General features: G+C 48.9%; 1 protein-coding gene across 1 annotated transcript in view; it reads left to right on the top strand.

Annotated features, from left to right (window-relative positions):
* The window catches only part of LOC141222224 (microtubule-associated serine/threonine-protein kinase 3-like), a 43,257-nt gene extending 29,813 nt beyond the window's left edge, over positions 1–13,444 (top strand). Inside the window, exon 8 of the mRNA XM_073666634.1 lies at positions 13,353–13,444. Within this exon, the coding sequence (XP_073522735.1) occupies positions 13,353–13,444 (92 nt within the window). The remainder of the gene's footprint in view (positions 1–13,352) is intronic.
* Positions 13,445–13,787: the final 343 nt, after the last annotated feature.

Raw genomic sequence — 13,787 nt, 5'->3', positions numbered from 1 at the left:
GCACTAACGCAGCGTCAGGTCCTGGCAGGAAGCCCCAACGCACGCTCTGACGTAAGACGAGAAGCGACGCAAGGTCCTATCCGACGACCGTCACCTGCAGAGCTGCGGCCTACGGAAAAAGAAGGTAGGCCACGGTTCGCTAGGGGGATGCCAGGATGTCGCAGGAGCAGCCCGATACCGGGGTTCGGGTCGAGAACCCCGATGATCCCACCGGGGATGATGCCGCGCGGGATGGAGCAACCGCCCCATCAACAGGGCCTGTAGCGCCTATCGTACCATTGACTTTACAGTACATGCCTGGAGCAAAGTGGCTCCCCCAGTACAGCGGCAAGCCAGACACCCTGTCTGGATTCAAGCGAAAAATATGCAGCATACTGGACATGTATTCTATGATGGGCAAACAAAGAGCTGCACTTGTTGTGGGACAATTGACTGGTGCTGCGGAGAGAGAAGTAGAGACTTGGTCGGCAGCAGACCAGGAGTCAGTGTCCGTAATCTTCAAAAAGTTACAAACTTCTTTGAGGCAGACCTCCAGATGAGGTTCTACCACTGCTCACAGAAACCGGTGGACAGTGTTCGGGACTATGCCTGCCGTTTGCAAGGGGCCCTGCGGGCTCTGAAACAGGTCAGTCCAACCAGCATAACTGATGAAAGTAAAATGCTAAAAGAACAATTTGTCCGGGGGCTGAGGTCCCAAGAGGAGAGCAGGACTGTGCGTTGGTGGTCCTTGGATCATCCAGATGCTACCTTTAAGGACATGGCTATAAAGGAACTGCAACCCCTGGAAACAGCAGATACTGCTATACAACATTACCAGGGTAGGGCCACTCCAACGCCCGCAGCACCCACCTTTTCCCCACTGGCTAATGAAGCTAAAGTGCAGGCAGCGCCCCCTTGTGAGCTGGACAGTCTGGGCTCAGAAGTGCGCCAGCTGACTAAAAACCTGGTCACTCTGATGAGTGCCCTGCAGCTACGGACGGAGCCAGAGACGGAGGGAAGGATCCTGCTAGCCGACTGCCCTGAGGATGTCCCCTGGATGAGAGGAAGGAGGAGGACGCCGTCGCCCCGGAGGAGGACAACGCCGCCCGGGAGGAGGAAAACGCCACCTCGTGGAAGGACCAACAACCAGCGCCACCCTCAACGAGAGTTTGTCAGCCACCGCTGCCAGAAGGCAGGCCACACAGTGCGCAATTGCCCTTTAAAAGAGCAAACCCTCGGTCCGAGGGTCAACACCCGGGAATAGACTCAGCAGGCCCCTCAGACTGGCACAGCACGTTCGTGGGAGGAAGACCTTTCCTGTCCATAATCCTGGACGACATTGAGATACCGCCCTGCTGGACACTGGATCTCAGGTAACCATAATGCCTGATGCCCTTTACAAGAGATTCTGGTCCATGGACAATCTCCAACCCCCAGATACAGATTTCTCCGTTTATGCCTCTAACAACCTCCCTCTTAACCTAGTCGGGGTTAAGGATGTGGCGGTAAAGGTGGGGAGAGTGGAGCTGAAGGACCAGGGGTTCATTGTAGTAGAGACTCTCTCTGATGAGAATGGACTGTATATGGTACCAGGTACTAATATTGTTGATAACTGTTTGGAGGAAGTGGTGTTTTTACTCCAACAGCTCGCTGACGTCGCCAGACCGGGGCAGAGGAGAGCCCTCCAGAAGGAGATTCGAGCCCTGATGTACCAGCAGCAAGTAAAGTTATCCGGTGGTGAGATTGGTAATGTGCGGGTAGCAGACCCGATGCCCATTGTGATTCCCCCAATGAGTGAAATGCTTATATGGTGTAGAGCAGCAATAGGTCTTAAAGGACAGAGTTACCAGGCGGTAGTAGAACCCCTTAGCTCAGAGCACAGACCTACACTCTTAACTGCCAGAGGGGTAGTGGATGTACGCAATGGGAGGGTGCCCGTCCGTCTTCTCAACTATGGGGAAGACGAGGTCAGATTACCACGATATACCACTGTTGCCAAGTTACATGCTGTAAATAACAACTCCATCCACACGGTGGAGTCCTTAACCTCCCCAGACCAAGTGGAGGATAATGACCCGGCAACCCAGGTGGAGGACTGGTGTCAACAGATCCATGTTGGGACAGACACCACTCCAGCTCACCAGAAACAGGGGGTACACCGGGTGGTTCAGGAATACGCGCAGGTATTCAGCAAGCACCCACTTGACTTTGGGAGGATTTAGGGGGTACAACATCACATCCCCACAGGCAACCATCCCCCCATCAAAGAACGGTACAGGCCTATACCACCAGCACACTACCAGAAAGCCAAGGAGATGTTGCACGACATGAAAAAGGCAGGGTAGTAAGGGATAGTTGTAGTCCCTGGGCAGCTCCCCTAGTGTTAGTCAGGAAGAAGGATGGAAGCATGAGGATGTGTGTAGATTACAGAAAAGTAAATCGCATTACACATAAAGATGCATACCCTTTATCACGAATAGAGGAATCCCTGGCTGCCTTAAAGTCTGCAAATCAAATTACTTTTCCACCCTTGACCTCACTAGTGGGTACTGGCAAGTAGCTGTGGCTGAGGAGGATAGGGAGAAGACGGCCTTCACCACCCCGATGGAACTCTGCGAGTTCAACAGTATGCCGTTTGGACTCTGCAATGCACCTGGAACGTTTCAGAGATTGATGGAGTGCTGCCTGAGACACCACAACTTCGAGACTGTGTTACTATACCTGGACGACGTGATTGTGTACTCCAAGACGTATGAGGACCACTTGAAGCACCTGGCGGAGGTATTTGAGTCACAGTCCCAGTATGGGATGAAGCTGAAGCCCTCAAAGTGCCACCTGCTCAAGAGAAAGGTACAGTACCTGGGGCACATTGTCAGTCCAGAGGGAGTGGCACCAGACCCGGAGAAGGTCACTGCCATCCAGAAATGGCCGGAGCCGAAGAACCTCAAGGAGGTACGTCAGTTCCTGGGACTAGTAGGATACTACCGGAGGTTTGTAAAAGATTACACCAAGAAAGCAGCGCCTCTGCAAGACCTCCTGGTAGGACAGTCCCCCCAAAGGCAGAAATCCCCCATTCCACTGGGGTGAGGAGCAAGCCGAATCATTTCAAGAGATGAAGGAGATACTGACAGGCGACGAGATCCTAGCCTACCCTGACTACAGCCAACCGTTCTTGCTGTATACTGATGCCAGCAATGAAGGATTAGGAGCTGTCCTAAGTCAGAAGCAGAATGGCCTAGAGAAAGTGACAGCCTATGCAAGCAGGAAGCTCCGCCCGACTGAGAGGAACCCAGAGAACTATAGCAGCTTCAAGTTAGAGTTCCTGGCCTTGGTCTGGGCCATCACTGAAAGGTTCAAGCACTACTTAGCCTCCAGCAAGTTCACTGCCTACACTGACAATAACCCCCTGACTCATCTTGAAACAACCAAGCAAGGAGCCATGGAACAGCGATGGATGGCTCGGCTGTCCAATTACCAATTCACAATTAAATACCGGGCGGGCCGCAAGAACGCCAACGCCGATGCCCTGTCCAGGATGCCTCACCAGTCAGACACAGAAGAAGAAGTGGATGACCTGGAGGAGATTGAGCTACCTGCCTTTCACCGGAATGGGATGATCCACGAGTAATGAGCCTCCAGGAGGCAGCGTGGTAAGACGTTAAACCCTTTGCCTCACCACAGCTGGAAGGAGACCAAGGACAGCGACCTGGTTGTCAGCCGTATCAAGGAGCTGATAACCCAAGAAGGTTCCTCCCTGGAGAAAGATGCATCTTTCCAAGCAAAACAGCTGTGGAATGAGAGAAGCCGGCTGTTCATCTATCGAGAGAAGCTGTGCCGGAGGTACATCAATCCCAAGACCCACGAGATGGTATGGCAGATAGTGGTCCCCAAGATGGACATCCAGATGGTGTTGGAGGCCTACCACGATCAGGCGGGGCACTTTGGCTGGAAAAAGCTAGAAACCCTGCTAAAGTGTCGATTCTACTGGATGGGAATGCGCAGCTCCATTGAGAAGTGGTGCAGAGACTGTGGATCCTGTAGCCTCAGAAGAAAAGACTACAGCAGCCAGAAGGCGCCCCTGCAACCCATCAAGATGGCTTGACCCCTGGAGATCGTGGCGCTGGACCATGTCAAGCTGTCACCCAGCAGGTCAGGGTACTCCTATGCCCTGACCATGGTAGATCACTACTCCAGGTTCCTGGTGGTCGCCCCTGTCAAAGACCTGATGGCAGAAACAGCAGCAAAAACGTTCCAAGCATATTTCTGCAGACCCCATGGATACCCTGAGCAGGTGCTGACAGACCAAGGCCCAGCCTTCGAGGCCGAGTTGTTCAAAGAGTTCTGCCATTTGTATGTGTGTAGGAAGATAAGAACTATACCGTACCACCCCCAAACCAATGGTCTCTGTGAAAAGATGAACAACATTGTCATCGACCTGCTGAAGACCTTACCACTTGAGGAGAGAAATCAGTGGCCAGACCTACTACCTGACCTGGTAGATCTGTACAATCACATACCTATGAGTTCCACCAATTGCACTCCAGCATATCTCATGCGAGCAAGACCAGGAAAGTTGCCCATGGACCTGGAGCTTGGTGTTGCAGAACCAGAAGCAGATATGTCCACTGAGGACTGGGACACGTCCAGACAGGAGCAGTACAGAAGAGTACAAGCCTGTGTCGAAGACAGTCTCGCTAGGGTGAAGGACAAGCAGGAAGACCACTATAATAAGAGTGCGCCAGCAGAACCCTTCACACCAGGATAAGTGGTATTGAAAAGGAAAAGGAGAAACCACAAACTTGATGACCAGTGGGAGACAGAACCCTACCCTGTGTTGAATTTATAGGTTTGATAACAGGAAGACGTGTTTGATTAGCAAAGATGAAGGAAGAACAACTGCAACGGTATCTAGAGACCACCTGAAGTTGTGTCCAGAACTGCTAAAGCCCCAAGAAGAAGTGCCTCTCATCACCCCGGAGGAACCTGAAGAAGCAGTAATACATACTGATTTAGGAGATTTCCCGGCAGATTGGCCTCAAATAGGAGGAGCAGTCATAATCCCAGTACTCCACTTCTTTCGACAGCCAGAAGACCCTCCACAGCCAGATGAACCTGTAAGTGCTGCAGAAGAGCCTAGTGCTGCAGAAGAGTCAGCTCAAGAAGAATCCCCGGACGAAGCATCCCCGGCAGGAGCAGAGCAAGAAGGCCCAGCCAATGGTGAACTTGCCAGGCCCAAAGGGAGGTTAAGGCAGTTTTTCAATACCATCACTAGTAGAACAAATCGGGTAACTGACAACACAGATACCACACATTCTATGAAGAATCCTTTATCGTGATTAGTAATTCTTCTATATAAAGTAAATGACATGTGGGAGTATGGTGATGATTACCGCACCCATCCTTCTAAAATAATTCCAGTGCAGAAGAACAGCATGTAGTCTGACCTGGGTATCAGGGGTGTATTAAGGATAGCCAGGGCCCCGCGTGGCCCCCCCACGTGACGGGTCGGAGGTCACCATATACCTGAAACATTATTATTGAAAAAAATAGCTGCCGAGTGAAACTAACCTAAAAAACATCCATTAATCTAAAATTTACCTTCAGTTAAAAAAAATACTTTACCCATAGTATTGAACAGACCAACTTTAATATGTAATCAAGTCTCTTGCCAATTTTCACAAGGTTTTCATATCAATAGTGCAACAAACACAGAATACAGTAGAAAACATTAACAATATAACACTTCCATTACAACAGAAACATCAGTCATTATATCTAAAAGTGTCAAATGCATAACAATAAATAAATATATATTTTTCAAAAGCTGTCAGAACCATAAACTGTAGAAGCAAAGTATCCTCTCCCTAAGCCTAAGCTCCAGCATACCAGATAGTTTTGGGGTATGTTACTTGCTACATTTAATAGGTTAATTTGAACTTTAGCCTAGGGATGTTAGTAAAGATTTGTCTCTGGAAGTGTCACCCATTTCCCCTGTATGAGGTTGACCAACCAAACTGGAGGCATGAAGGAAAAAAAAAAGAAAAACCAACAGATTAAGGCAAGACCTCACCTTTTCTGAGTAATATAAGACTCATGTTTAAAGCAATACTGCAGTTTTTTTGTATTACGGCACTGGAGTAGAGCCACTAATCTAAGTTCCCTGCCCCTAGTCTCATCCTTACCAACCGGCATCTTCATCTGTATTCCGTGAGGCTCCTGACGTTCTCCAGCAGTTTGTGACCTGCTGGCTTGCTCCAGTGTTTGCTGGCCTATCAGGAAGTCAGAACTCAATTTAAGCCCATGAGATCCAGAACAAGGCCAGCAACAGGCCCCCACACTTATACTGAGAGCTTCTGACCATTACTTCAGGTCAGTCCAAAGTTGCAGTCAAAACATGGCTGTGGGACTGAAGCGGCGCTGGGAAGAGCTGAAGACAGTGGCTAGTAAGTATAATAATAGGGTTAAGGAACCACTAGTTTAGTTGCACCACACCAGCGCTGAAATAAAAAAAAACAAACCCTGGAGTGGGGCTTTAACCAGGTGACAAAACTGTCACTATCAGTGATTACTGTGCAGGCGGAGGAGAGCAGAGGTGTGTGATTCCATATACTGCTCTGCATCTATCTCAGGCTGTGTGGAATAAAGCCCTGGTACCTGAGGTAGATGCTGAGCGCTGTATGTGACACGTGCTGATCGGACACTGCAGCTCTCATCTCAGTAATGTCCTGCTGCTGTGAGACAAGAACTGTAATGTGCCATCAGCACTTGTAACAAACAGCGCTCAGCATTTAGCCCAGGTGCCTGAAATTTATTCCCCAAAGCCTGGGATGGATGCAGAGCAGTATATAGAATCATACACCACTGCACAGCAATCAATAGAAGGCAGATTTTTTTTTTAACTAGTTAGACATGAGTATTATATACAGAGAAAGCCAGCTCTCATATCCTCTGCGATTGTGCGCTTTATCCTCTGCCTGACACCTCCTGCACATTATTGGGTAACATCATACAGGGAAAAAAGTAAATGCCCCCTTAGTTGAAGGGGAAATTGGCATAAAGTTTTCAAGTAATTGTAAAAACTAAAAATGGCTGCTGTGTCAGTCTGTGTGTTTTGTGAGTAACTTACAGTTTGGCTGGTACTTTGAAGAGGAAACACACGATGGTATGTGCTGTGCTTGAATTTTCAATACCTAAAAGAAATGAGGCAAAAAATAATTTTTCTTAACATCTGTTTACACATATACATAGTAACAGTCATCCTTCAACCTTAAAAAATAAGTCCATCTAGTTCAAGCCATAGCCTAACATGCTGATCCAGAGGAAGGCAAAAAAAAACCATGTGGCAAACACTAAGCTCCACATTGGGGAAAAAAATTCCTTCCTGACTCCATACGACAATCAGACTAGTTCCCTGGATCAACGCCCTATCAAGGAATCTAGTATACAGTGCTGTGCAAATTAATTGGGACAAAGCCAAAAAAACCCATATTTTTGAATATTTAATAATAAAATGTTATAATGCACTGTTACATACAAATTATAGTAAGAAATATGTCCTCCTTTAGCAGATATGAGATTTTCAATGCGTTTTGGCATTGATTCTACCAAGTTTTTGCATAAATTCTTCCATTCTTCATCATGGAACCACACTTGTATGGCACTGTTTATCATGCGTTCTTTGGTTGTACAGTCCATTTTGCCAAGACGTCTCTTCACAATGCTCCACAAATTTTCTATAAGATTTAAGTCTGGTGAATTGCCAGGCCAGTACAGCACTTTTACTTTATTTTCTTCCAGGAATTTCTTCACACACTTGGAATTGTGGCATGGAGAAAAAGTACACTAAACCACTCCTCACAGAAACAAGCTCTCAACTGAAGCTGAGGGGGCAGCTAGCTGTTATTTTCTGACTAAAACCAGTCAAACCACATTTTGTTACTCACGGTTGTACACTCACACCTGTTCAAAAAAGTTAAAACTGGTTTGAATCACTGACTGGTAACCAACTTACGATTTTACTTAAAAAATGCTTTGTCCCAATTAATTTGCACAGCACTGTATATAATCTGTAATATTATACTTATCAAGAAAGGCCTCCATGCCCTTCTTAAATGTTAGTAGTGAATCCCTCATTACAACATCATGCGGCAGAGAGTTCCATAGTCTCACTGCTCTTACAGTAAAGAATCCGCGTCTGTGATTATGATTAAACCTTCTTTCCTCCAGACGTAGAAGATGCCCCCTTGTCCCCGTCTCAGGCCTCAGAGTAAAAAGATCAGTAGAAAGGTCTTTGTACTGTCCCCTCATATACTTGTACATACCGTGTTTCCCCGAAAGTAAGACCCCCCCGAAAGTAAGGCAGGGTGGGGGGTTTCGGGGGGGTCCGCCAATGTAGGGCACCCCCCGATTGTAAGGCAGGGTAGCGGGGGGGGGGCCGGGGAATGTAAGGCTGATTCGTCACAGGCTCCCTAGCCGGCTCGCAGCTGATTGGCCGATCAGCCTGTTCGTCACAGGCTCCCTAGCCGGCTCGCAGCTGATTGGCCGATCAGCCTGTTCGTCACAGGCTCCCTAGCCGGCTCGCAGCTGATTGGCCGATCAGCCTGTTCGTCACAGGCTCCCTAGCCGGCTCGCAGCTGATTGGCCGATCAGCCTGTTCGTCACAGGCTCCCTAGCCGGCTCGCAGCTGATTGGCCGATCAGCCTGTTCGCCACAGGCTCCCTAGCCGGCTCGCAGCTGATTGGCCGAATCAGCTGCGACGTCACCGCCTGCAGGCTCGCTCCGATTGGTCCAGCTTCCCCGGCATCCGAATCGTCAGCCCGGCACCGCAGAGGAGATCGAAACAGAAGGAAAGTAACGGTAAGTTCCGAAACTCTCTCTGTGTGTGTGTGTGTGTGTGTGTGTGTATACGATATGTGTACGGTATGTGTATGGGTGCCGTATGGGGCTGTGTGTGTGTGTGTATACGATATGTGTACGGTATGTGTATGGGTGCCGTATGGGGCTGTGTGTGTGTGTGTATACGATATGTGTACGGTATGTGTATGGGTGCCGTATGGGGCTGTGTGTGTGTGTGTGTGTGGTGGCAGAGTGGGGGGCAGAACCACTGTATGGGGAGGCTGCATACTGTTCAGCCTGTTTTTTTTCCCAATGTAAGGCCTCCCCCGAAAGTAAGGCAGGGTGGGACTTTTGGGGGTAAAATTAATGTAAGACAGGGCCTTACTTTCGGGGAAACACGGTAGTAATAAGATCACCCCTAAGCCTTCGTTTTTCCAAACTAAATAACCCCGAGTGAAATTGATAAGAAAGTGTGTGTCATATGCGAGTGTACTTGAGAAACACTTACTAGAAAGTCACTGGATCTCTGTTTTGTCTTTCTCCAAGAGCTTCTTGGTCCTGACACGTGTTCCATTGATCAAATCATGAGAGAAGTTCCTGCAGACAAACCCTGAAAAACATAATGCGAGTCACTTCTGACCAGATTGTCATCTACTTTTCTCAGAACGTCTACTTCTACTTCTCTTAACGTGAGAAAATGGCTGTGGATTTTTAACATTTCTTTTACTTTGTTAGTCCCCTTAGGCAACTTGAAACTGAACGTTAGATCACTTGTCTATATTCAAAAGTACTTTTGCATTGCTACATATAAAATCACTATTGCCTGTGAAGCCCAACCACAGAATGACAGTGGCATGTGAAGAGAACCTAGTATGTCCATATCCTCAAACGCTATTGACGCGCCCCCTGGGCAGCGGGGTACTCGCCAACCGGGCCTTGATGGATTTGGGGGATGTCACAGTGGCTGGCCCATTCCGTGACCCAGGGTGGTCAGTCCAAAAATAAAAGGGGGGATAAAAATGTAAACCAAAAAGGGGAAGTAGGGTAGGTTTGTAAATGTTCGTGACGCCACCCGTGGTACCCGGTAATGACTACTGGCGCTGCGACAGTCCTCTGAGGCCGGTGTTCCGGGCAGCTTAGTTGGTGCTACTCTCCACGGGTAGAGTAGGCCTCAGGGCAGTGTAGATGTGATGTAGAGTGGTGGCGGGTGCTGTGCCGCTGTAGAAAGAACAGGCAGAGATAGCGGTTGAAGTCATCCGAGTCTTTACTCACTTTTTATCAGCTCAGAGCTTCTCTCTGCTGTCACACGGCGAGCTGCGGCCGCCAGGGTGGGGCTCAGCACTTTCCAGGTAGTTCAGGAGCACCTGCCAGGACCCCGCTCTAGTGTGTTCCTCTCTTGCTCAATTTCTCCCGCCGTGTGTTCCCCACTGAGTCCCGTACGGGTGCTGCAATCTCTCTATGGGCAACGTGTAGTTCCCGGACCGACTGGGCGCCCTTTTTGGTGACTTGTGGTGAGGCTGAGGCGTAAGGCTGGGTCCCTCTGGGTAAACTCAGATTAGGGCATACAGGTGGCGACTCCGCTCCATCCGTATCCCCCTGGGATCCACATAAGCCTCCGGATTCTTCCGACAGAGACGTGAAGTACAAAGTCAGATTGGGGACCGGTTACCCCTCTTGCGGCCGGGTCCCTCTGGCTAGGCCAGAATAAGGTATGCAGGTGGTGGCTCCGCTCCGTCCATATCCCCTGGGATCCTTTCGCCTGTGGAGCTTGACTCCTCTGCTCCCCTCCTGGGCCTCCTACTCTCAGGACCCTGACCGAGACAGAGCCTACAGCAACTCTGCCCTGCTCCTCGTCTCGAGGCCTGAGACCGAGGACCGTGGACCCTCAGCTGGCTGCAGCGTTGTGCTGTCTACCGACCAACGACCCACAACCAAAGACAATGATACCAAGATGGCCTCCATATATATATGATCCAGCTAAGTGCTCAAAATAAATGCTTCCTCCACCCTCACTCACTACATGGTTCCCCCCAACTCCTCCATTCTGGCCCGGGGCGGCACTATGGTGCATATAGGCCCCCTTCAGAACTGGAGTGGTGTAGTGTTGAGTGTGTGTTTGGGGTCCTGTATGGTACTCCATCCTTACCTGGAAGAGGAGATATCACACCCTTAAGTGGGGTGCAATAACTCTGTGGCGACTGAGCCCGCAGGGGCGCCACATTATTGACCTGCAGTGCAGGTTAATAGTATAGAAAAGTGCCCAACCGCTGTACTGAACGTGCAGCTCATGGGAAAAAAATGGAATTTAAATCATTCCAAGAACCTTTACTGGCCTTCAGTCATACAGGTGTGTACAAAGCATCTACAATTGCAGCCCATAGCACTGCGAGTGGCTCCTGCAAGCACGTGTGACGCTCACAGCCCTCCCTGGGAAGATGGGGGGGTACTCAGAGCCGGGTCAGATGTTGGGGGATGTAGCCGTGGCCTGGACCCGTTCCGTGCCCAGGGCCGTCACATTAAAAGATTTAATGGGCTTTCAGGGTTGGTGTTAATTGAGTGGTTGTATTGACTACACCACCTGTGGTGCCTGGTGATTCTCCACCAGCTCTGCATTCAGTCCTCTGAAGCGGGATGTAGCGGCAGCAGAAGATGGTACTACTCCCCACAGGCGGAGCAGGGCCTCAGGGCAGAGAGGACAAGAGGATGGGAGCTGTTGTGGAAGATGTTGTGCGGTGTAGTGCGGTGCCGCGTTGCAATAAGAAACCGGAGGCCATAGGGGTAGTCCTCCAAGCTTTACTCACGGTAGAATGCTCAGCTGCAAGGCTTCTCCCTGCTCCTCACGGCGCGCTGCGGCCACCAGGACCGGGGGTCCGACAACCTCCGGGTAGTTCAGGTGCTTTGGTCAGGACCCCGCACCAGAGTGTTCCTAGACTTTCCCACTAGGTCCTCTCCTGTCCGTTTGTGGTGCGTTTACTAAGGCCGGGTCTCCCTCTGGACTATGCACAGAACAAGGGTACGGGTGGCGACTCCGCTCCGTTACCCGGTGGGATCCACTGAGCCTCCGGGCTTCTCTGACTAAGACTTGTAATGACAGAGTCAGATATCGGGGGCCGGTACCCCTTTTGCAGCAGGAATCCCTCAGACTAGGCCAGAATAGTGAGGACAGGTGGCGTATACTGCTCCGTCTTCATCCCCCTGGGATCCTTTTGCCTGCGGAGCTATACTCCTCCGCTCCCCTCCAGACCTTCTTAAGTAAGGACCTTGACCGGGTAGAGACAGCCGTTAACTCTTGCCCGTTCCTCGACTCAAGGCCAGAGTTCGAGGACCGTGTCCCCATCAACTGCAGGTTCACACAGAAAGCCACGTTCAGCGATGAAGATCACAATCAAAGACCTTGAACTTAAGATGGCTGGCTATTAAATATGAATTTAGTACGTGTAACCTCTAAGTGTATCCTCCACCCTCACCCACTACTAGGTTCCCCCTTACTTTGGTTCCCCCATCTCCACTTATCCCGGCTGGGGCAGCACCCTGGTGCCTTAAAGCCCCCCTACAGGTGGGAGAGATGTAGTGTTGAATGCAGAGGTGGGGTCCTGACAGCTGCACCATCCTTACCTCGAAGGAGAGATACCACACCTCATTAAAGAGATGCAGTACCCCTTTGGCGACCGAACCCTCAGGGGCGCCACACACGCCCTGGCACTTTGACTGATAGCTGACTCTACAGTGATGCACTGCATCGCGAGAGGTCAAATTGCTAGGGTGTGCTTACAGCAGCCACTCGCATGTATGACTGAAAACCGGCAGTTCTTGCGATGAAGTCTATTTCTCTCTTCTCATCTCTCAAACAATCCTGCTATTACATATAGACGCTTAAAAAAATTAAAATATCTTCTGGTAAACAGCCACCTTGGGGGGCCAGCAGCTAAGGGTTTATTTGGATCCAAGGGCCCAAGCTGGGGCTGCCACCCATGTGGCTCTTGCGTGGCGTGCCTCAATATAGAGTCTACGAAAATCTTTACAAATTCAAATGGTACGAAGCAATATAAGATTACTCATACCATCACATGTACCACAGTTGGGGTGATCTACAGTGCAAAATGCCCTTGCAACAGAATATATGTAGGCCTTACATCAAGAGAACTCCGAAGAAGAACTAGAGAACGCGTCTTGGATATCAAGGCAGCAAAAGAAATTTACAATGTGGATGAGCTCAAGACATTACCGCGTCACTTTATGAAGTTTCATAACAGTGACCCTTCTGGTCTCCAGTTGAGTGGTTTTGATAGGGTCTACCCAGGCACTAGAGGAGGTAACTGGAAAAAAATCCTGGCACAGAAGGAGGCAAGGGGGATCACTGTGTTGAACACCTTAACCCTCCATGGTCTCAATGAGACAAATAGTTTTGTTTCATTTCTTTAATATTGTTGGGTGGTTCCTAGTGGAGTGCATTGTATTATGGTCATTTTACTTTTAATCTTATTTTAATTGTTTTTATTCGTTTATACTTACGTTTTCTTCTTTCCTTCTCTTCTTAGTTCTTTCGCCTGACGTTTGCTATTTTTCAGAGTTGGTCATCTTCTTGAGCGTCATCATCACCAGTGCATTTGAACCTCTTTTTATATTTTAAAGAATTTAAATATCTTCTAGTAATATATGTATAATGTCATGCATTTATGTGCCCCATGCCTTTTTGTTATATAAATATATTTTTCATCTCATCATATTTTTCACTATATATTCACTAGCACAATTGCACTGTATGGGTCATATTATATGATAGGTGTCACACTATCCATCATATATCATAGATATATAATTTTTTCATATGATATATATTCTCCTATAACATTTTCACGTTATTATCTCATATACGTCCCTGGTATCCTGTTATTAATTTCCAGGGCAGGTCCTTGTTAGCTAGTGGACTGAAAAAAAGGTAATTAGCTCATATCACCTGAAACTCACAGGAA

The sequence above is a fragment of the Phyllobates terribilis genome, unplaced genomic scaffold (genome assembly GCF_046119375.1).
Source record: "Phyllobates terribilis strain yellow unplaced genomic scaffold, ASM4611937v1 Scaffold_343__1_contigs__length_2019054, whole genome shotgun sequence".
Classification (NCBI taxonomy): domain Eukaryota; kingdom Metazoa; phylum Chordata; class Amphibia; order Anura; family Dendrobatidae; genus Phyllobates; species Phyllobates terribilis.
The sequence above is the reverse complement of the archived record's forward strand: the minus strand, read 5'-3'. Positions and strand labels throughout refer to the sequence as shown.